Genomic DNA, 22,233 nt, shown 5'->3' with positions numbered 1-22,233 from the left:
ATAATAATGTAGAAGCCTAAAAGAGTACACTAGCGATCACTTCCTGAACCAGCGCTTACGATTTTTCTTTTTTCTTGTACAAGGCTTGAGAGTGGATAAAAAGATCTTCTCGGTGGGAGCCGCGTGGGGGCCGTGTCCCTCTCCCACCCGAGCCAGTTCGCGGTGGGCACCGCCGCCAACCACCGGTGCCGTGCGCCCACGCAGGTTCGGGTTGACACGCACTCACGCAGGCACACAGCGCGGCACCCCCCAGACGAGGAAAACGGAAGCGAAACGCAAAAAAGTGGGGGGGGGGGGGGGGGGGGGGGGGGGCGACGCCGCGGAAATATTCTAGAGCCCTCGCGATCCCTCACGAGCTGAACCTTCCTCCAACCCCACTCCCCTCCGTTTTAATCCTGCCGCCGCGCAACCGCTGCTGCAGCATCCGCAGTTCGGCACGCAGACCCACGGCCATTGCGACCCGACCGATCCGCGGTTCGATTCGCTGAGACCACCGCCACCGAGCAAGCGAGGGGGGGGCGGAGCGGCCGGGCGCGCGGTGGAGACGGCCATGGACGCAACGGCGGCAGTGCTGAAGCGGAAGGGCGCGGAGGCGCCGGAGCCGTGGGCCCCCGTCCCCGCCACCAAAATCCGCCGACTCGTACGCGCATGCAGCCCGCTCTCACTCTCCTTCTCCTTCTCCTCCGTCGTTGCTTCCGGTGGGTGGGGCTGCTAACGCGCGGTGTTTGGGTTGGGTTTGTGCAGGACGCGGAGGCGCGGCCCGTCGAGTTCGGCGTCGGCGCGCCGCTTGTCGGGCCCGGCGCGGGCGTGCCGCCGCCGCCGCCGCAACAGGCTTTCGGGGTGGAGGCGGCGCCGGCCGTGGACGCCACGCTGCCGGTGCTGAAGAGGAAGGCCGCGGAGGGGCCGCAGCCGTGGCTCGACGTCGACGGGGTAACTCCACCCGCCCCTAAGATCCGCCGACTGGTACGCACCCCCAGCCCCCGCTTGCGCTCGCTCTCTCCTTGGTTCCGGCCGATGAGGATGCTAACCGCGTTCGATTGTGTCGGGGTTGGTCGCGCAGGACGCGGAGGTGCCGCCTGTCGAGGCCGCTGTGAGCGCGCCGCTCGTCGAGCCCGGCGCGAGCGTGCCGTTCGTGGCGGAGGAGGTGCTGATGAGCGGCGCCGTGGCGCCGGCGGCGGCCGCGGCGGCTGGCTTGGCTGCGCCGGCGGGGAACGACGAGCGGGCGATCGTGGTGTACCAGCCCGCCGAGGCCGCGCGCAGCCTCCTGGAGGGCCCGCTCCGCCCGGGGCCTACTCTCCGCGTCAGCCCCGACTGGATCCACGGGCTCAGGAGTACGTGCCCCAACCCTCCCCCGAGTGAATTCGAGCAAATTCTGTTCGATGTCTGAAAGCCTAAAACTAATCTGATTTGATCCTGCAGGCACCATGCTGCAGGAGGCGAGCAACCACCGGGCTCTGTTCGAGGAGCTGGCCGCCAGGGACGAGAACCTCAACCTGGCCGTGGTCCCGTGGTCGCCCGCCGAGGTCCACGCCCATGCCGCCTCCAGGTCCGCGGCGACGGCTGACGAGATGATGGACGCTGATCAGGACGGCGACGGCGCGTCCATGGAGGTCGAGCACCAGCCCACGCCCCCTGCAGCTGGCGTCGCGCTTCAGGGTGAGGCGTTCCACCACCAGCAGCAGCAGCAGTGGCCGCCGCAGCACTGCGTGGCGCCGCAGCAGGTGCAGCTCCCGGCGGCGAGCTACCAGCCAAGCCCGGTCACGTGGTCGTGGTGAACGGCGCTAATCAGAGGAGGAGGACATGTTTGTGAATACGGAGTAGCGATTATGATACTTGCTCCGGTTGCTCTGCTTGATTTTTGGGCTGTGGAAAGCGTGAGCCGCCGAGCAGAGGATGTGATTTTGGGTAGATCATGCCACACGTTTTTCGCCCGAGGCGACGATGGTTTTGTACTTGTAGTATGTGGCCTGCTGGGATCGGTGAAGTGAGCGGCGGCGCATTCGATCATGTTGATACCTCTTTCTCGTCAAGCCAACTGATGTTTCCTTCTCAAAGTTTGAGAAGGCCTATGACCCTATGTATACACTTCCAGATAACATGTCCGTGGTGAAATTGAAGTGCGTCCGTGGTGAAATTGAAGTGCGAAAAACATGTGGATGCTCTCAGCTGCACGGACGTTTCAAACAGTAAATCGGCAAATCGGCCATGGAGCCGTCGGGCCCTGTTTGGTTTAGTTTGCAGCACAAGTAGTACAAATTTTGACTAATAATTAGAGGTACTAAATAAAGACAGTTTATAAAATTAATTCTACAATTTCTGTGTTACTTCGCGAGACAAATCTAATGATATCTTTAACTGCATGATTAAAGGATAGTTACTGTAGCATCTCTGTAGCCATCATCGATTATTACCGTCATTAGATTCGTCGAAAAAAATATAACCATCCGTGAAAAGGTTTTGCAAATAAATTTCATTTAGTATTCCATGCATTCAAGATTTCTTCGTAGTACAAGTTGCGCTACATGAAACAAACAGGGCCGGATGTAGTTATTTTGGGCTGATTCAAAAATGATTGTGGACTATGCTTATTTTGGTGATGTCATCAAATTCGACACCACTTTTAGAACCAACAAAGAATATAGATCATTTGGTATGTTTGTTGGTTTCAACTAGTTTAGGGTGACTGAGGTTTTTGGTGCACCTTTGATGTATGATGAGATATTTGAGTCATTCAAGTGGTTGTTCAATGCATTTTTGTCAACACAATTAAAAGCAACCTCAAACAGTTTTCACTAATTAGGATATTGCTATTGGAAAGGCAGTCAAGAGTGCATGACATGGTTTGTGTACATGTTTAGTTTCCTTCAAATTTCAAAACTTTACAAGATTTCACATTACATCGAATCTTTGAACGCATATATAAAGTATTAAATGTAGATAAACAAAATAACTAATTACACAGTTTGTCTATAATTTGCGAGACAAATTTTTTGAGTCTAGTTAACCCATGTCGAGACAATAATTGCCAAATACAAACGAAAGTGTTACAATGCTTTATATATGCACTTTTATGCATCTAAACAAGACCTAAATCACAAAATGCAGTAAAGCATTTGAGTTCTCAGAATGAAGAAGAGCCTTAGGACAAGGAAGAGTCAAAGTATCTTATCATATTTCAGTTCTTGCATGTATTAGTATGAACAAAAGGCAGATTTTGAAGAAGCATTTGATGCTATGAGACTAAAAGTTAGTAAATCAACTTGGCTAGACAACATTTACATGTTGAAACATTAAGTGGGCTGAGTGCTACATGCTGAATGTTTTTTCAATTAAAATGCGAAAAAGAGCAAGAAAAAAAGAAGAAAAACTCAAACAACAAGAAAAAGAGCAAGCCTGCACAATACGAATGTGAAAGTTGTGTACCAGAATCACAAGAATATACTGACAGTTCTCCTTTCCCATAAAAATAGCATTCAATATTTAATCTGACCATGCTATTTTCTTCTGTATGTTTCTCTCTCTGTATTCTTTTTTTTTAGAATTCAAATGTTGCTTAAGATGTCAACAATGCTCACTCCTTGGAAGGGATAGATGGCTAGTATTTTTAGCAGCACTTTAATGTAAGTGCAGGTCAACTATACATATTCAATTGTCTTGACAAGTCATGATCTCTAATTATTTTTGTTAGCATGGCGTGTACTGAAGCCATGGCTGCTAGTGGATGATGCAAGTTTTAGAGAGTTCTTATATGCAAGAGGATCCCAGTTTAGCATATGCTCTTTTGTGTTAAGCATATAGTCTTTTGTGAATGTAAACTTGGGTGATACAATCTTTTGTATATGAATAGAAATAGAGAACCTTGATATATACAAGAGGATCTCAGCTTAGTATGCTCTTTTGGGAATGTAAATTGCAAGGCATTAAACTCTCAATTTCTAGTGAAATGCATGTCCTCTCTTCTCTGTTTTTTGTTGTTTGCTCACTGACTAACAACAAAAGTTGGGATGAAATGTGGAAAAGAATGGGTCTAATCCTAGCTATACAAAGCTCCTCGAATGGTTCAGATGCAGCGGCTGTTTATCTTGCAGTAGCAATAACAACTGCACTGGGTCTAGGTTCCTGTTTCAACAGCCAATCAGCCATGCCGGTGCTGACTAGGGTTTTGCGGTTTCAGCAAGATGAACAACACTAATCGACTACGTTGCACAACATCGTCTTGCCCTCCTCCCTACACACATAGGTGGATGATGTGGATCTAACTTCTTATTGCACCACAGTGTGCTGAAACATGCTTATGGAAATAGCTCCTCCAAATTGAGAAGCCATGCAAATATAACATTCCAGCCAGAAAGTTTGACATTCCAAGTGGATGTCCATGGCTTTTACAAAATTGTTAGTGCGTTGCAATCCTTGTTCATCATTAAGAATAGGAGGAAAGGCATCATAAGTTGCTATGACATGGATAAAAAGAAAGCTAGGATGTTCCTCCATAAAGCTCAATTGGGTGCTGCTTTTGTAAATGATTTGCTGATAATCTATCTATACTATAAATGATGAAAGAATTGAAAACCTTTCTCATCAAAATTAGACCCACCGTACCCCTCATACAGAGAACCCACTTGTCATGGCTAAGAGGGTATCAAAGTTTAGAGTAAGCCTCAAAGCCACACTTTAGAAAATGAATCCACTCAAAATGTCAAACTTTTTTCACCAATAAACTCACCCCGTTGGTCCCACCGCGACCCCTCCACCTGCCCCAAGCCTCCCCTATCCGCCCTCTTCATCTTAGTGCTAATTGATGCTAATTGTCTATTATTTTGGATAGAAATTAAATAAGATAAGCTGATTCCATATAATTATATAAAGAAATTAAAGGAGGTGAGAGACTTGCTTATTATTTTAGAAATAAATTAAAAGAGGTGAGAGACTTGCTTATCACACTAATTGATTCAACTCCATTGGGGACGGTATTGACCGGCCAATAAATCTTCGTAATTGATTCAGTTCGATTAGGAAAGGTATAGACATACCATATTTGGGGATTAACTTTTATAATTTTTATATTCTTGGTCTCATCCAATTAGGAAATATATTGATCAGCTAATAAGTTATTCATATAAGGTTCAATAAATGCATGCGGTGTAGATATATATCTTCTATAATTAAATTTTCATTCAATAAGAAAATATATAAAGAAGTTAAGTTTTTAGTAGTTGATGATGTAATCAAATTACTTTTAAATAATCTTTTTTTGAATATATGTTTGTGCTATGTGCATCTCCACTAGTGACCAGAAAAGAGGATTTATGGCTTACATGGTGCGACCATACGAATAATGTACTAGTTGCAATCAGACTCTGAGCTAGCATGAGCTGAATAATGTTGTTTCATCGTAGGGCAGTTGTATGTTGGAAAGAGCTGAATAATGTTGTTTCGTCGTAGGCCAGTTGTATGTTGGAAAGAGTATAGAAGATAAACGAGGAGATTCGTGAGAATTGTAGTGTTGATGCAGTGAAGACGGGTCCACGAGGAATAACTTCGACTCAGGAAACAAAAGAGCAGTATTGTTGTTTCTAAGAGTCCTACTTGTTGAGTAGACTCCCTCTATTTTTTTAGGGCTATTTTTTTAACATCAACTTTAACAGTGCCCTCTAAACCTTACTCTCTTCTTTTAATATATAGAGTGGGACTTATTTGTCTCACGATAGTTCTGAGACCCTTTAGGATAGAGGGTGGAGAAAGAGATTTACAGACCTTTCCAAAATAAGAGTAGTGGAGGGTCTGCTGGAGTGTGATTTTTTATTTCACTCTCCAAAATTAAGATGAGAGCTTATTTAGAAAGCATGCTGAAGTTGCTCTAATAAAACATCTCCAGCAATGGCCCCTCCAAATCATAGCCTCATATAGATTTTAGAGGCTGCCCCCATCTCACAGGCTCCAAATAATACATCCAAATTCGGCAAGAGTCCTCATATTTCAACCCCATTCATCCAACAAGAGTCTGTTGAGTGGGGCCCTATAGCTCCCTAGGTTTAGGGGGTGGAAAATGATATTTGGAGGCCTCCTAGTTTGAGGTGAATAGAAAGTTTGATAGAGAATCTGTTGAAATCGCTCTGACATTGATATATTCGATGTGTTCGCTTGGCTGTGGCTGATGGTTGGTGCTGATTTGTTATGAGAAAAAAATACTGTCGACTGGCTGCTAGCTGGTGGCTGGTGCTGATTTAGTATGAGAGAACAATATTGCTGGCTGGTTGGCTGACAATCCATACGAACACAGCGATTCTTAACGAGGTCCATATCTTGAATAGGGATCAAATATGCAGGTTTGGTGCCTAAACAAAATGCAGACCCTCGGCGAGACTCGGCCAGCGAGCGAGGCCAACGTAGCATGTATGCCAAAAAGTTTTTCTCCATTCTAAATATCTAAACCATAAAAATTTCTTAAAAAATTATTTATTTGATTTTACTATAAAAAAAACTCCATTCCAAATGAATCCTAACACGCTTAGATCGATCTCGGCTCGCGATCCTCAGGCTCGCTCGAGCTCGGCTCATTGACAGCCCTCCCGGCTCCCGCTCAGGGCTCAGCTGCTCAGGGCCTCGGGTTCATCTCCTCGCTCTGTTTCTTAAAGCTTTCCCTTCTCTCGGACTCTGTCCTCACTTGCTCTTCCTTCCCCGGCGGCGACGACTGGGCGAGCGGCGCCGCCATTTCTCCTGTCTTCGGCCAGCCCTTTGCCGGCGATGAGCGCATCCTCCAGGTATGCCCGCCCCTTCTCTTTCCTTATGCTGTGCGAGACGGAGCACCCCAAACCCTAACAAAACTATTTGTATTCGGATCTGAATCCAGTTACAAGATATTACCTACTAACTTCTATTTCGTTTGCAAGAATTATTGGGTGTACATGTGTTCACCCATGTTCTATGCTGGATCCGCCCCTGAATAAGGCTCATTAATCTGAGTTCAGAAGCCTGGTGTCACTCCTTTTGTTCAAATATGTAATCTTACATTAGCTTTTGGTACACTTCTCACTTTGTAAAATCTGCTGAACCCCCTGGCTTTCCTGAGCTGCAAGAAGCTCCTTGAAATATATTTGGTGGGGATCCTCTCCCCCCCCCCCCCCCCCCCCCCCCCCCCCGTTTCCCTCATAAAATCTGGATTCAGGGATCCTTCTTGAATTTGTGTCATACAACAGTTTGTAACTTGGTATGAAAGGTTGTTCTAGCTATTCTTTCCTATGAGGTATCATGAGCCTTTATTACCACATTTAACGAAGTTGGTTCGTTTGCTTATGCAGGCTAGGTTATCATGCATCATACTATTATTCTTCATGCATTATTTGAACTTCATGAATCATGAGTCTGTAACTCATATTATAATTCAAGCTACCTAACAAAAAGGAAACGAGATAAAGAACAACTCTTGTATTAAATATATAACGTCACATTTCATTGTTTGCATTCATATCTGTCCCACAGCTAGTATCTACCCAATATGCGCTGTTCGCGTACACGGCCGTTCAGCCCGTGTACACGCGGTGTACGCGCTACACAGTGGCTTATTGTGTCCATGTAATCATCTGTTTATCCCGTCTAATCACCGTTTAGTCCGTTTAAATCGCTGTTTAGCCCGAATAAATAGCTAATGGTCGGTGACCATTTAGTCCGTTTAAACGTTTAGGGTAACACTGCCAATATGTGTCTCTCATTTTAGACCATTGGATTAAGATTATTGAATAAATATTCTGACTCCAGAGCTACTACTGATTTTGCGGAGCAATAAGGGACAAAAATTAAAAGGGCAGTATTCATCTAAATGAATTGATTATGGTTTGCAGCGCATGCGAAAGAATAAATAAGCAATGTTGTCTCACTCATCTTTATTTTTGTTCAGTTTGTTTTCTTTTTCTCGCTTGCACTCAGCTGTATGTTTTTGTTTATTCTGTGTTATATTTTTCTAGCTCTATTCACTAGTGAATTGAGCATCACATGTTGTTTATGTAATGTGCACATATTCCGCATGGGATTGTTATTCTGTTCATAGAATGGAAATCTAACATTTACCAACTGCAGGTACCTAGGCTAACTATTTGTACAAAACCTATGGAAAGTTCTAAATCTCCTCAATCATCAAAGACGAGTCGGGTTGTCGTGCCTTCAGATACTAATGGCTCTCGATTTGACAATGATAACTTTTCTTCTGAATGTGCATCAAATCAAATGGTCGTTTTCAACCCTGAAGCAGGAGATAAAGAGCAAGACGAACTGGGTGAAAGCCGTGCACAGAAATCAGGCATAATAAGAGGGATATCGCCATCCATTGGGGCATTCACTGTCCAATGTGCTAAATGTTTCAAATGGAGACTTATTCCCACAAAACATAAGTATGAAGAAATTCGTGAACGCATTATACAGGAACCTTTTGTATGCAAACGAGCTCGTGAGTGGAGACCCAATGTAACGTGTAATGACCCAGAAGATATATCTCAGGATGGCAGCAGGCTTTGGGCTATTGACAAACCCAATATTGCACAACCCCCTCGTGGTTGGGAGAGGCAGATCAGGATAAGGGGTGAAGGGGGCACCAAATTTGCTGATGTGTAAGTAATGTTTTTCTCTCAGTACTGTGTTTGCTCTGATCTTATTCTCTTTTGCATGAATTTTTTTCCAACTTTTATGGCTCTCATCATTTCTTTCAAATTATCATTAGTCATATAGTCATATAGAAAAGAACCCAAAACATAGGTGCTTATATGAGCTTGCACTTGCATTTTGGTTGGCACATTATGAAGTTTCCAAAATTTTCTGCAAAATATCACAAAGATAGGAAAATTCTGCAATGCTTGCCTGCATTATCGTGGGTACAATTAGGTACATGTGGGACATACAAAGTTATACATTTCTTACCGCATTTTCTGAACTTAATATTGTTTGTGCTGCCTTCTTCAATTCGTTTCAGGTACTATACCTCTCCTACTGGAAGGAAACTGAGGTCTCTGGTTGAAATTGATAGGTATGCCACTCTAATTTCTTCAAAACTTCCTTGAATGCCATTCTTTATGCACTGAGCTTTAGATTTCTTTCCCTGAATTGCATTGTGAAAAGTTGCAACATCTTGAATTCTTGATGTGGAACTTACACAACAAAAAATATTTTATTTATAGTTTGACAAATAATATTTTATTTATAGTTTGTTATGTGTAGATACTCCAAATGAATAGTATGTTTGTTAACTATACCAGTTACCCACTGCCTCTTTCTTTATTATTTCTGAATTCTTTACATATGCTTTGACCTGTCTGTCTTAAAGTATCCATGTCTTACTTTGGCAGGTTCCTCCAAGAGAATCCAGAGTATGTTGCACAGGGTGTAACTTTAGCACAGTTTTCATTCCAAATACCTAGACCTCTGCGGCAGGACTATGTCAAAAAGAAACCGAAGTTGGTAAATCCAAGCGATGAAGCAAGTACAATTATGTCTAAGTCTTTTCAACCAGAAGAAGGTCCGTAATTGGGTACCATCAAACTAATAATGACTTCCAACATAGTGCATGACCATTAATTCTTAGATAAAGTTTTGCATATTAAATCTTGAATGATGTCTTCAATTATATGGGCAAACTAGCAGATGTTTGGAAAATATATGGTTTGCTAGGATGCTGTAGCTATCTGGGTTTCAGGTTACTTAATCAGATTGAATCTGTGACTATGTATGGGAGTAGTGAATTTATTTAACCTATTGAAATGATATTGTGGACTTGTGGTACATAAAAATTCAGAATGAATTTCTTGTGGGGGCAATTTGGGGTGATTGGGATTTATTGGGAAAACTGTTTCTACCCAAAACTATCCAAACAGGTCTTGCTAACTGCCATAAGTTGGCTATGTGTTATGTGCACGGCTAGGCTCACTAAACTTTTCTGATTCCATATTTGAACCTTCTGTTTCAGTGAGCCCCATATCCTGGGCAGTTCCTACAGCACATGAAGGAGACGCTAGCGAAGAAGCTTCTCGTGCTGATGAGACAATTGGATCAGAAGAAATAGAGCTAACCCGGAAGAGAAAAGCAGGAAGCTCGTTGTCAGAAGAGTCAAACCATCTCTCTGATGAACAGAAACCGAAGTTGGAGGATGCTCAGAATGGAGACACATCTACCTGAAAAGTATTTAGTGGTCAACGGCGAAATCCCAACTGCCCCCTTTCATTGTTTTATGGAGCCTCTATTTTCATTGCACTTGGGAGACAGTTTCTCTGTTTTGTGAGGCCACACTAGCCTTACATGTAGTAAAACCACAGAGGCTGGCTGACCTGGAATCCAACACTTTGGGGGCAGCGACTTAACGAAAAATTTGTATCAGAGTTGAGAGCCGTATGGAACTCCTGCGGATAAGTATGTCTATTACCATGTACTTAGCTAGGAGAACCTGCTTATGTAAGATAAGTGTTTTTCACTATTTTTCTTTGTGTAAGGTGAATTGTTGTAGTGACCTAGTTCTGCTGTATGTCGGATTTAATCTACTGTTCTTTTTGTTTGATGGACCAGTAGCAATGGTGGTGAAATGACTATGCCAGTGCTATTGCATTTCTCTAAGCATGTTTCTGTTTCGGTGTGTGATAGTGAACTAGTTTCTTCTGGTTAAGACAGTTGCTGTGCTTTTGATGGTTATTACGAATTAAGCCTTATTTGGTTTTGTAGCGCAAGCTACTGTAGTAAATTTTGACTATTAATTAGAGATATTAAATAAATACAGTTTACAAAACTAACTTCACAACCCTATGCTACCTAGCGAGACAAATTTAATGAGATCTTTGACCGTATGATTAGAGGATGGTTACTGTAGTATTACTGTAGCCAATCTTCGATTAGTTACCGTCATTAGATTCGTCGCGGAATGTTACACTCATCCATAAAGAGGTTTTGCGAATAGACTTCATTTAGTATTGCATACATACAAGATTCTCTTGTAGCGCTAGGAACAACCAAACTAGGAGCAACCAAACGGGGCCTAACATAAACGAAAAGGGATACCTGAGAATAATTCTGTCGAGAAATGTCATGAACATGTTCTAGTATAAATACCAACATTGTACTAGCAGGCTAGCAACTGCTCAAATTCAGAAAGTTTGACAAATTAAGAATATCAGACATACAGAAAGTTCAGCGAAAGTCAAAGTATGTTCAATTAAGCAGACATACTTTTCGTAGCAGACGTACATAAGTTCAGAAAAGAAGCCTTGCTACGTTCAGTTTAACCATCCTCTTTAACACATGTATGTTGTATCTGACAAAATCAAGGAAACAAAAACAGACTATCTATGGACACCATGGTACAATGGTTACAAATTTCCCAATTCCCATAGACAGCACATACTGATCAGCCACTCAAAACAACATCAATCCAAAGCAGCTTCACGCATACTGAAGAATCAGCAGCTTGCTGTAGCACATGAAGCTTGATCAGTGGCAATGGCAAGAACAGGTGTACAACACGTGTGGCCGCGGTAATGGGTCCATTCTAGCTTCCTGATTGCTGCTGTTGCTGCTGCTGGTCATCTGGTTTGCTGGAGGGATTGAACGGGGCCTGCTCAGCGCAGTCGCGGTTGTCTCCAGAGTGCTCACGGCCAACCCCCATGAGGTCAAGGTAGTACTGGTAGTGCGAGATGATGACGTTCATGGCGTCGATGAATCCCCTGCCACAGATTGATTCGCCGTAGAGTATGTTCATGGTGGCTCCGAACCCAGGCAGGCGCTTGCTGAGCGTGTCATTCTTGGTGGGCTTCCAGGTGCCCACAAACGCTTCGTGCGCTGATGGCTGACTCTTCTTGATCGGTGTCATCCACCGCCACATTGCCGCCATGAATGCCAGCGTTGCATTCTGCTCCAAGTACTCGGGGTGGTGCAACAGGTCCTCCTTGATCCCGTCGCCCGCCGCACCGTAGTTGTAGTTCCTGACAGAATTAAGGTAACCAACTAGTAGATCAGACCACTGGAAATCCTTAGCATGGCTGCTAATTTCTACTGCTCTCCAGCTCCAATTGATCGAGCCATGGCCAACAAGAGGATTTCAATGGTTAGCTGGAAGCTCAATGCGAGTAGCTGAATTGGCAGAAATGGGGAAAGCATTACCAGTAGACGGGGATCGCGCCACGGCCGTAGTACTCGGCGCCCTCGACGCAGGGGTACTGGGTGTAGGTCTTGTCACAGTAGATCTGGTCGGGGCTCATCTCGTGGTTGTAGCAGAGCCCCCACGCCGTCGGCCCTCCGGTCGCCACGCCATACCCACCTGCAATTCCGGCGCTGGCGAGTCAAACTCCTGCTCAAACCAAATGGAAGCAGAGCAAGCAAGCAAAGCTGAGAGAGAATCTTCGCTTACAGGAGGTCTTGGCGCCGACGTGGCCGAGGAAGGCGCAGAGCTCCATCATCTGCATCTGCTTGCCGCCGGTGGTGCAGAACCCCTGCGGCTCGAAGAACGCGGCGGCGGTGATGAAGGCCTGGTAGTCCCAGAACCCGACGGCGTGCGCGACGGGGGTGTTGCGCTTGGCGAAGAGGTTCTCGAACTGGTAGACCTTGAAGAAGTCGGTGATGGTGTCGTTGCAGCAGTACTTGCTCCCCGAGCACTCCCACCCCTTGTTGCAGATCTTCTCCTGCGACTTCTTGATCTTGGCCTTCCACGTCCCCGCCGTCAGCACCAGCGCGATCGTGCCGCCCACCAGCACCGCCACCGCCGTCACGGCCAGCGACCAGAGGATGATCTTGTTCCGCGTCCTCCGCTTCATCCTGGTCTCCCTCTCTCCGATCCCCGCTGCTGCTCGGCCCGAAGCTCGCTAGAGAGCCAGCCGGATCTCGGCCGGGGGCTCGATTCTGGATCTGACGAATGCGCGCGCGACGCAGCTGGAGGGCGCGCGGTAGCTGGAGACCTCGCGGTGGTTGAAGGGGAGGAGATGGAGATTAATCGGTGGCAAGGAGTGTGAGGTAAGGGAGGGGGGAAAGCGAAGGGGCAACCACACATGTGCCGACGTGGGGGAGTGTGGTGGGTGTCGGTGGCGGGAGGCCGTCAAGGGGGAAGAAGCGCCCGGGCCGGGCAGCAACGCAGGATGGCCTTTTGCCCTTTTTCCGTTGCATTTCTCTAAAAATGTCCGCCGCTGTTTCTGCAAGAATGTTTTGTTCTCTAGTAGTACGTTTTTCCCCCTTCCCGTCAGTAGTTTCTTTAACACGGAATAACAAGTTAACAACAAATGAATCGCTCGTCATTACTCAACTAAAGCTTAATTAGCGTTTCATCCTAGTTGAAGTTGAATTCGAGAGTTGCATTAATTGCAAGTAAACTCCATGCATCTTCAAAATTAACTTGTAGCGCGATTAACATGTGATCCCTCGTGTAATCAAAATAACTATCGTTTTTTTCTTCTTTTATGGTCAAATTTGTACCAAATTATTAAGATTGCTATATCGAATCAAGAGCTGGCCAAACAAGTCCCATCCTAATCATTAATTGTAGCAATCAAATTATGAGCTGGTCAGTCAGAAGCTGGCTCGTGTGGTATAATAAGGATCGTGAAAGAAAATTCTCTTTTTCTTAATTTATACTAAAATTTCAAAAGTTATTATATTTAGAGCTTAGAGGGAATATTTATATATACATATCTGTACCTCTTTGTGTTCCTTCTTTATAACCAGTAGACCAAATTTGACGCCAGAACAATGCAGCACGAATCTCGTCGCCTCACGATATCAGCCTATACGACGATTGGCTCTAGGACAAATACAGTTTAAATATAATTGGTGGTCGTGGTACGCGATGCATTTGGATTGTTTCGGTTTCTTGCAGATGGAACCAGCCTTGTTATAACTACGGTCTTAATTAGTTATGCCATTGGAGAATATGAATATCATTCACGGATGAGTTTTTAGAATCAAAGAAATTGTGAGACTATAGAAGTATCTTACAAGAAAAAAAGCATTACTTCACCGTAATAGAAGTATCACTGTATATTATGAACTGAGTTATACCTTTTAAATTGTGAGACTAATAGAAGTATCACCGTTTTATTTGATTAAACACCTATTTTGCTTGAATAATAGATTAAATGCGAGGTGATCGACTGTTTACCATTTAGCGTTTAGGATAATACGACTTCGAACAGTGTATCTCTTGCCGTCCGGTATGGGTCCTGTTTGGTTGAGTAATGAGTAGGACAAATTACTGTAGACAACTTTGACCATTAATTAAGAATATTAAATAAAGATAGTTTACGAAACTAACTCCACAACCCCTGCGCTACTTCACATGACGAATCTAATGAGATTTTTGATCGCATGATTAGAGTAAGATTTTGTAAATAAACTTAATTTGGTACTCCATGCAAACAAGATTCATTTTTGCCCTGAAATCGCTGCAACTGCAAGGTACCTGTAGCTACAGTGTTCGACTGCTTGCTCTGGCATGTTGCTTGCTCGGTCAGCAACTAGGCACTCACTCTGAATCATCCGATCTAATCCAATTCAATTCCACAGCTCGAAATCATCAGTTGCTAAGGAAGAATGAAAATGAAAAAGGGTTCTACGAAACACGCTGATGGGTTGCTTTTGCCTTGCGCTGGCTTAGCGATGAAGGGTCGTGTCGTCGTCGTCGACCAGACCATCCAGAACGTTCCTTCTCCGCCTGTTGCCGGGTCCTTCATCCTTGGCAGGGGAGGTGCAGCCATGCCTGCTGCCTCCTCGGAGTAGACTTAGCCGTTTAGATGTATAAAAAAGAAGTTGTAAATTACTGTAATACTTTCGTTTGTATTTAGTAATTATTATTCGATCATCGATTAACTAGGTTTAAAAGATTCGTCTCGCAAATTATAGACAAATTGTGTAATTAGTTATTTTGTTTAATTATATTTAATACTTCATGCATGTATTCAAAAATTCGATATGTATAGAAAATCTTGTAAAGTTTTGGAATTTTGAAGTGAACTAAACAAGCGGTTAGCAGAAGCAGCAGCTGCTGAGTGCGACAGGATGCCTCGGAACACGTTGCCCATGCGTGTTTGGGGCGGGGGTCAGGCGGCCGGAGCCGCGATTAGGCAGGCGGCTTTCGGAGCTGTGGCCGTGTTTGGTTAGGGGGCGTCGGACCAACGGCTTTCCACGCACGCACTGCCTGCCTGCCTCCAAGCGCGCCTCCACCGCCCATCCCGACCTCCCTCCCTTTTTTCCCTTTCGGACAGGGGATCCAGTCATCCACTCAGCTGCTCCATGGCGTCGTGGACTAGGGAATAGCCTTCCAAATGACCGGCACGAACAAGGTCTTACCATATGCGGCGAAAACCATTTATTTTTGCAGAGGAAAAGCTACGTGGAGGAACAAGGGTGTTGCTTCTAGATGATGATGGTGTTGTCCTCTGTAAAACCCAGCCAATGCAACGTTTCTGGCGACTTTCATTCGAGACCCAACCCAAGCAATCCATCACTGGATGCTTCCCAAAAGGTACAATTTCTGTGCATGCCCAAAAGGCCAAACCGGGGGGGGGGGAGCAAAAGGTAAAAATTCTCTGATGGATGAATAGCAAGTGGGCCGTGCCCGGCCCATCAGTTAGCAGTGCGTGGACCTGGGACCCACGGGCCGCGTAACCCAGTCTCTGACAGATGGGCCTTCGTTGCTCCTCCTCTCCCTCTCGGTCATCCCCACCCCGCCCTCTTGCTTGACTCCGCGGGGTCTGCGCCGGCCATGTGGTCCACCCACTCCACCACGCGCCACGTCATCAGCGCGATAATCACTCGCTTAACCCGCGGGATTAGCTGGTGGATTAGTCTAAACAACCTCGAGCTCGTCTTGGGTTGGGGGACGAGGGGGGGTTTTTACTTTTTACCGAGGGAGCCCGATTTTGACCAGCGGCGAGCCGAGAATTCCATGTCAATGTGACTCATCCCCGCATTACAGTACAGTACGGTGGCGGGGGGGGGGGGGGGGGGGGGGGGGCGCAAGCACGCGAATTATTCGACGCGCTTTATGGTCAGATTTCCCCGGCAGCCGCCAGCCCGCCAGAGCATTGCAGCGCCGGCCACCTCGCCCCCCTCTCTCGCTGTCTCGCACCACCCGCGCGGAGGGAGGGGACGGGCGGTGAGCGGCGGCCGGAGATCTCGGGAGGGCTCCGATCGAACCGGGGCGGCGGGAGGAGGGAGAGCGGAGCGGAGCGGAGGAGAGGAGAGGAGTAGATTGGTTCGATGGTAAGGGAGACGGGGTACTACGACGTGCTGGGAGTGACCCCGGCGGCCACCGAGGCGGAGATCAAGAAGGCGTACTACGTCAAGGTGCCGCGCGCGCGCTTCCCCGCCTTGAGGTTTTTGCCGTTTGATCGGGTGGTGATTTGGCCTCATTCCGGTGTTCGCTGCTGGTGTTGCAGGCGAGGCAGGTCCATCCGGACAAGAACCCCAATGATCCGCTCGCGGCGGAGAAGTTCCAGGCAAGTCTGCTCGCCCGGCTCTCTCCTGCTCCTCCTACTGCTCCACTGACTTGTTCAGCTCTCAAACCGCAACTGCGCGATCCTACTGCTCATTCTGTAACTACCATGCCGCTGCGGCTGGCCAGGAAGTTGTCTAGAACAATGTTGCCATATTGTTAGATGTCGGAATATGGTGATCACGCTTCTCCTTCTTGTCTGCTCCTATCGTTTTCTAAAATGTACTAGCATTTTCTGTGTTTCAGCATCTGGTGAATCTATGAATGAATGAACTATGGTACCCTTGTGGCATGTAGGCATGTATGGAGTAGCTGTAATGTTTCATTGTTCATGACTTCATGGTAGAAACCGATACTGTATTAAAAGCCATCATCCAAGTGCATTTAGGACATTATTAAGTTACTTGAAATCCATTGACCATCGATGCAGGCCATCTTGTTACTTTGAGATACTATTTGTCATCACTACAAAAATCATACTGACCCAAAAGCGGAATCACATCTTCATTGCAAATGCAGGAATTGGGGGAGGCATACCAAGTACTCAGTGACCCCGCGCAGCGTCAAGCCTATGACTCATATGGGAAATCTGGTATTTCAACGTACGTATTGAAAAATACTTCACACTATGTTAAACTGTTAAAATAATATTTAAAGAACTGGAGCTGTCTAGGAGAAAGAACATATCTGTAGTTATGTGTAGTTGAGTGCTTAGAGATTCAACACAGTGATTTTTTCCTCCTTTTTCTCAGCTGTAGCTCCAACAATAATTGGTGATTTGACCCCATATGCTGTCAAATCTTGTCAGATGATTTCATTCTAACATATTTTGTTAACGTCCTATACAGGGAAGCCATAATTGATCCTGCAGCAATATTTGCAATGCTGTTTGGTAGCGAGCTCTTTGAGGATTACATTGGTCAACTGGCGATGGCATCCATGGCTTCACTTGATGGTTTTAGTGAAGACGAACAAATCGATGCCAGGAAGTTGCAAGAGCAAATGCGAGTATGACTCTTTTCCAGAATGATTAATGGGCATTCCATTATATTTGACAAATTCATTCTTGATTGGAACTCATAGCTCTTTGTTTCTATAAACCTATGAATTTCTTTCTAGCTTCTCACTATATACTATGCAAGCAATTCATGGTGGTCTGTTGTTATTGTCACATACTTTAACTAATACTTCAATAATTTCATAGTGAAACTGAAACTATTGTTCAGCGAAAGGAATCTCCTGACATTAGAAGCTCAAAATCAGAGGGCATACATGGGAATGTTTTGTATTTTGCTTCACTAAACTAACTTACCCTTTCTAACATGTTATTCGTCAAGTTATACAAACGTGATCCCCACACACTGAACTTTGACACTGATTTCTCCTATTACTTTTCTCCTATTACTTTGTTAAATCCTGTTATTGGAATGAGAAATCTTCATTCTGCGGCACTCCAGATTAATGCTTGATATTAATAATCATTCTTTGTTGGAGATGTATGGAAATGCTACCTTAATTTATTGCAGCTGCGCGGAAGTGCTACCTGAATTTCTGTTCATTACTAGTGCTTTGAATATTCAACAATAAAACTTTTTAGCGCTTCCAAAATTCAGTTTATTGAATTTGGTGGTTGGTGTTTTTCATGCCCCTTTTTTGTCTAGTTTCTGCTGTAGTACTTGTTTAAGGATATAATTATGACTGTAGGTTGTACAGAAGGAAAGGGAAGAGAAGCTAGCAGAGGCACTGAAGAATAGATTGCACCTTTATGTTCAAGGAAACAAAGAGGAATTTATCCAGCATGCTGAAGCTGAGGTGACTAGACTCTCTAATGCAGGTATGTGTTCATGATAACCCTTTATCTACCTCCCTGAAATATTCATGATAACCCTTTTATCACTTGCTATGTTGTATATGTCCATGCAACAACTCAACAGTTTGGATGCCTTTTCTTCTTTTAGCTCAACCTCGTAGCTCAGAATCTTTTCCCCCCTCACCCTTTTCTTCCTATGTATCCCTATATGAGTCAAGTAGCAAAACAACATTCGGTGGCACTTCTTTTCCTTTTTAAGATCATAGCCTGAGTACAATTATATATTAACTCAGGGTTCTTCTGTGGTCCCATTTCTTATTTGCAGCATATGGTATTGACATGCTGAGTACTATTGGTTATGTGTACTCAAGACAAGCTGCGAAGGAGCTTGGAAAGAAAGCTTTATATCTTGGTGTTCCGTTTATAGCTGAATGGTTCAGAAACAAAGGGCATTTTATTAAATCACAAGTAACAGCTGTGACAGGTAAAAGTTATTATGTTCAACAATTTTCTCTTAAAATTAATAATTTGGTGCTAGCACAGACCCACAATTTACTTATGAGGGTTTTTTTTAATGTATCTGCAGGTGCAATAGCTCTTATGCAGCTGCAGGAAGACTTGAAGAAACATCTCAGTGCTGAGTGCCACTACACCGAAGAGGAACTGGAGGCTTACTTGCAGACTCACAAAAGTGTTATGGTGGATTCCTTGTGGAAGCTTAATGTTGCTGATATAGAGGCAACCCTATCACATGTGTGTCAAATGGTCTGTTTTCATTTCTACCTTTCGATGTTTTTCTATCCAACTTCAATTTTATTGTCATAACTTGTGACGGTGATTTTAAATATTCGATCAATATCAGGTGCTTCAAGACAGCAGTGTCAGGAAAGAGGAACTGCGAGCTCGAGCTAAAGGATTGAAAACTTTAGGCAAAATATTCCAGGTACAGTTCCTCATATATGTTTCTATGCTTTTTTTTATGTGTACGTTATTATGCAGTTTTGGTCCTTGGGCTAAGTTGGGCTTTTTTCTTCAGCGTGTTAAGCTGGCTACAGAGGGAGAGCCAGCAGCAATGAGAAATACGATAAATAACTCAGATGACAATGATGGTAGTTCTCCGGATTCATCACCAAATTCTCCTAGGGATCAAATGTTCGATGCAAATCCACCTTATGCCCAGGTAAATATTTAGATATTCGCTACAACCTAAGAGCCTATGATTGTTTTGGTCACTCACATCTTGGAGTTACAAGTCTTATACTCTTATTTACTCTCTACTGTGTTAGTAACATGGACTAAACCTGACAGATGCAGGGTTTTAGATTCTACTGTTTTTTAATTTTTTATTAAGTTATCCAGTGCAACTTAAAAAATTCAAAAAAAAAGCAGTTTTGCATTTGTATCAAGACTAAGAGTGTGATTGAACTTCAGTGCAACGCTAACCTTACTTAAAAGTGTTAAAAAGCCAGCCCATCTGTAGACAGTGACCAGTGCCAGCCAGACTTTCTGGTGATGCGGCCAATGCTAATTGTTATGGCACCGGAGAGGGGGTGAATGGTATTATCTGAAGAAGTATCAAAAGTTGGCATGCTTGTTTTGTTTAAAAGTTATATGTATCGTAGGTTCAACTTCAACATATAGAATGCTTCAGGTGTTGGGAAGTACTCCCTCCAGTCAAGAAAATTTGAGATTTCAGACAAGGCAAAGAACTTGTTTGATGCTGATCTTACTTATCTGAAACCTCAAGCATTGCTGACCTGAGGTATACTGTAAATGAAAATGATATAGCTCGGACAAGCATAGATATAAAAAGATGGCATCAATATGACCTTTTAACTAGTTCCTCCTTGTCCTAGAGGTTGTACGCCCCCATATTCACCTTCGACTTCCACTTGACCCTTCAACAGGTCACTGCTAATTAGCTAAGTCTCAACATATCGGATCAAAATATAAATCATCATGTTAATTTTATTCCTTTTTTGCTGCTTATTCTTCGGCTGCCACCACTTTGTCCCTAACCCATGAATTAGGGTTCTGCTGGCTACCGGGTTCAGAGAAGTTTGCAAGCTCTCCCTCCCTCCCTCCCTCTCTTTTATCTTCTTTTTTTTTGCCACCTTATGTGCCTTTCCGTTTAAGTTCTTCAATTCGGCATTAGCTCCGTTGGAGAAAGCCAAGCTGAATTACAAACCATGGGATCCTGAACACCACAAAAGAAAGCTGCTATCCACCACAACTTTCCACTTGTAATTTTGACCTAGTGGCCTTTTTTTTCTCCAGTACCTGATTTAACGACTGGTCCTGTGAGCTTTGCATAAGGAATTTGTACGTCTCATATTGGAGAACCAGCCTACTCGATTATGCATGCACTCAATGTGGTCAAACCCAACTCTAGATTGCCATGGCAAAGCACCGGTTCCGAGTTATGTTAACATCAGTTCCAAGCACAACTCCTAGATTGTCTTTCATCCCATTAACTCAATGAAAACAGAGTACAAAAATTGTCATTTCAATGGTTGTACCTCTACCAAGAACAGAAATGATCCATTTTTGTTGTATCTGATTAAAGATGCTTATATGATAAACAAACACTCTTTTGGCATGAAAGTTTGCTCTGCCAAACAAAAGACTGAATACATGTCTTTTTCCTGTCCAGAGTCCATACGTGGAGGCCCCTCGATTCGGCGATTATTTCTTCCCAATGCCTACCGCACCACCAGGCGCACAGAGGGACCCCATTCCATGACTGCTTGGAGCGCAGCAGCTCCGTTTTGTGTGGGTCGTCATTTTGTACAATATTGCTTGTGTAGTAGATGATGGCATGGTCGCCATTTTTATTTGTAACATTAGTAGCATTAAAGTAAGGCAGCAGCTTGGTATCATTGCATCTTTCCTTTTCTTATTTTCTTCAGTTGTGTAATCAATCAATCAAGCATGCAACGGCGTCAGCCTTGTGTTGTGTATAGGGCTGCAGGCAGGCTTGTGCTGCTGTTGTGTGTTGAGGCAGCAACAGGTCAACCATTGTTGTACATGAACTATCACCTCCCCTTTGCTTCATGTGTCTATGGGTGCATAATTGTTTTAGCCTATGGCCCATCTGTGAAAACAACAGCTTGTCTCGTGACAATCGATCATCTCCTACTTTCTCTGCAACTCTGAATCTCGGATGACGGGCAACTGGGGTGTCTGATCACAGTGCCCTAGCGCTCTTTTTTTGTTCCATGAGATGGGTTCTATTATGCCAACTGTTAGGTTCTTGCAATGATTAGCATGTTCTTCTCATCTAATGTTTGACATGTTTCTTTCAACGAACCAAGCTCCTGTAGAGGCTTTACTTCCAGTCTCTCAGAACACCCAGGGCCTCACCTTTTTTTTTTTGAGGAATATAGCAGGTGCTTTGCTTATGCATTATAGTAGGTAGCAAGATATGTACAAGGGATTACAAAAACCAGAGGAGAAGAAAACTAATTGACAATATTTACAGGAAATCAACTAGTCTTGCTCTCGTGCTAAACTAAAATCATGAAGGTCTTGTGTGATTACCTCTACTAGTTGTGACGGTCTTTGTGCCTTGTTGTCAAACACCCTCCGCCAGAACTCCTTCCAAATGTTCCAAGCAGTGTAGATGATAACTTGCGAATACCGGTCTAGGTGTTGGCTGTTTGCTGCAGATAAGCGAGTCCACCAATCTTTGATCCGGTGCATGTTCAGTGTAGGAGGAACAAAAAGTTGAGTACGGGTTGCCATTGTACGCCAAACCTCTGTTGCGTACGAGCACTTGGCCATGATGTGAGTGGTTGTTTCATCCCCTATGTGACAGAGTTGGCAGATTGGGTTTGCTTGGCCTCCATATTTGATGATGCAATCATTTGTGAGCAGTCTTCTCTGTAGCAGCAGCCAAATGAAAAACTTGGTTTTGTTCTCTACTTGCGCCCTCCAAATAGTGTTCCATTGTTGGTCAGCGAAACTTCCTTGAAACTGG

At 44.4% G+C, this 22,233-nt stretch overlaps 4 protein-coding genes across 5 annotated transcripts; 3 read left to right on the top strand and 1 right to left on the bottom strand.

Moving 5' to 3' along the window:
• The first annotated feature begins 315 nt into the window (after positions 1 to 315).
• On the top strand, positions 316 to 2,117 carry LOC120661116 (protein transport protein SEC31-like). 2 transcript variants are annotated; one of them, XM_039939821.1, is made up of 4 exons: positions 316 to 640; positions 745 to 963; positions 1,061 to 1,331; positions 1,420 to 2,117. In XM_039939821.1, exons 1-4 carry the CDS (start codon positions 551 to 553, stop codon positions 1,773 to 1,775), a joined length of 936 nt encoding a protein of 311 aa, XP_039795755.1. In that variant the 5' UTR covers positions 316 to 550; the 3' UTR covers positions 1,776 to 2,117. The 2 variants fall into 2 exon arrangements, with proteins under 2 accessions (XP_039795755.1, XP_039795754.1); XM_039939820.1 differs by having other exon boundaries at positions 316 to 963.
• A 4,477-nt stretch (positions 2,118 to 6,594) lies between these two features.
• On the top strand, positions 6,595 to 10,599 carry LOC120661115 (methyl-CpG-binding domain-containing protein 2-like). The gene is made up of 5 exons (XM_039939818.1): positions 6,595 to 6,761; positions 8,074 to 8,600; positions 8,960 to 9,013; positions 9,333 to 9,502; positions 9,950 to 10,599. Exons 2-5 carry the CDS (start codon positions 8,104 to 8,106, stop codon positions 10,156 to 10,158), a joined length of 930 nt encoding a protein of 309 aa, XP_039795752.1. The 5' UTR covers positions 6,595 to 6,761; positions 8,074 to 8,103; the 3' UTR covers positions 10,159 to 10,599.
• Positions 10,600 to 11,129: 530 nt separating this feature from the next.
• Positions 11,130 to 13,047, bottom strand: LOC120661114 (chitinase-like protein 1). Its single transcript, XM_039939817.1, has 3 exons — positions 12,374 to 13,047; positions 12,127 to 12,283; positions 11,130 to 11,948 (listed from the first exon to the last, which is right to left on the bottom strand). The coding sequence occupies exons 1-3, from the start codon at positions 12,774 to 12,776 to the stop codon at positions 11,516 to 11,518; spliced, it is 993 nt and encodes a 330-aa protein (XP_039795751.1). The 5' UTR covers positions 12,777 to 13,047; the 3' UTR covers positions 11,130 to 11,515.
• A 2,894-nt stretch (positions 13,048 to 15,941) lies between these two features.
• LOC120661113 (chaperone protein dnaJ 10-like) lies at positions 15,942 to 21,400 on the top strand. Its single transcript, XM_039939816.1, has 10 exons — positions 15,942 to 16,296; positions 16,389 to 16,448; positions 16,964 to 17,046; positions 17,293 to 17,452; positions 18,149 to 18,278; positions 18,580 to 18,738; positions 18,841 to 19,019; positions 19,117 to 19,197; positions 19,291 to 19,434; positions 20,908 to 21,400. Exons 1-10 carry the CDS (start codon positions 16,210 to 16,212, stop codon positions 20,995 to 20,997), a joined length of 1,173 nt encoding a protein of 390 aa, XP_039795750.1. The 5' UTR covers positions 15,942 to 16,209; the 3' UTR covers positions 20,998 to 21,400.
• The last annotated feature ends 833 nt before the right edge of the window (positions 21,401 to 22,233 follow it).

This window comes from Panicum virgatum, chromosome 2N (genome assembly GCF_016808335.1).
Source record: "Panicum virgatum strain AP13 chromosome 2N, P.virgatum_v5, whole genome shotgun sequence".
NCBI classification, from domain to species: Eukaryota; Viridiplantae; Streptophyta; class Magnoliopsida; order Poales; family Poaceae; genus Panicum; species Panicum virgatum.
This window is presented reverse-complemented; position numbering and strand designations above follow the sequence as displayed.

Excerpts from the sequence above, each read along its gene's own strand:
- LOC120661114 (XM_039939817.1), bottom strand. The coding sequence starts at position 12,776 with ATGAAGCGGAGGACGCGGAACAAGATCATCCTCTGGTCGCTGGCCGTG. Across the intron at positions 12,284-12,373 it reads CGTCGGCGCCAAGACCTCCT|GTGGGTATGGCGTGGCGACC; the intron begins GTAAGCGAAGAT and ends CCGGAATTGCAG. Across the intron at positions 11,949-12,126 it reads GGCGCGATCCCCGTCTACTG|GAACTACAACTACGGTGCGG; the intron begins GTAATGCTTTCC and ends TAATTCTGTCAG.
- LOC120661113 (XM_039939816.1), top strand. The coding sequence starts at position 16,210 with ATGGTAAGGGAGACGGGGTACTACGACGTGCTGGGAGTGACCCCGGCG. Across the intron at positions 17,453-18,148 it reads AGTTGCAAGAGCAAATGCGA|GTTGTACAGAAGGAAAGGGA; the intron begins GTATGACTCTTT and ends TTATGACTGTAG. Across the intron at positions 18,739-18,840 it reads ACAAGTAACAGCTGTGACAG|GTGCAATAGCTCTTATGCAG; the intron begins GTAAAAGTTATT and ends ATGTATCTGCAG.
- LOC120661116 (XM_039939820.1), top strand. The coding sequence starts at position 649 with ATGCAGCCCGCTCTCACTCTCCTTCTCCTTCTCCTCCGTCGTTGCTTC. Across the intron at positions 964-1,060 it reads CCCCTAAGATCCGCCGACTG|GACGCGGAGGTGCCGCCTGT; the intron begins GTACGCACCCCC and ends TTGGTCGCGCAG. Across the intron at positions 1,332-1,419 it reads CTGGATCCACGGGCTCAGGA|GCACCATGCTGCAGGAGGCG; the intron begins GTACGTGCCCCA and ends TTGATCCTGCAG.
- LOC120661115 (XM_039939818.1), top strand. The coding sequence starts at position 8,104 with ATGGAAAGTTCTAAATCTCCTCAATCATCAAAGACGAGTCGGGTTGTC. Across the intron at positions 9,014-9,332 it reads TCTCTGGTTGAAATTGATAG|GTTCCTCCAAGAGAATCCAG; the intron begins GTATGCCACTCT and ends TTACTTTGGCAG. Across the intron at positions 9,503-9,949 it reads GTCTTTTCAACCAGAAGAAG|TGAGCCCCATATCCTGGGCA; the intron begins GTCCGTAATTGG and ends CTTCTGTTTCAG.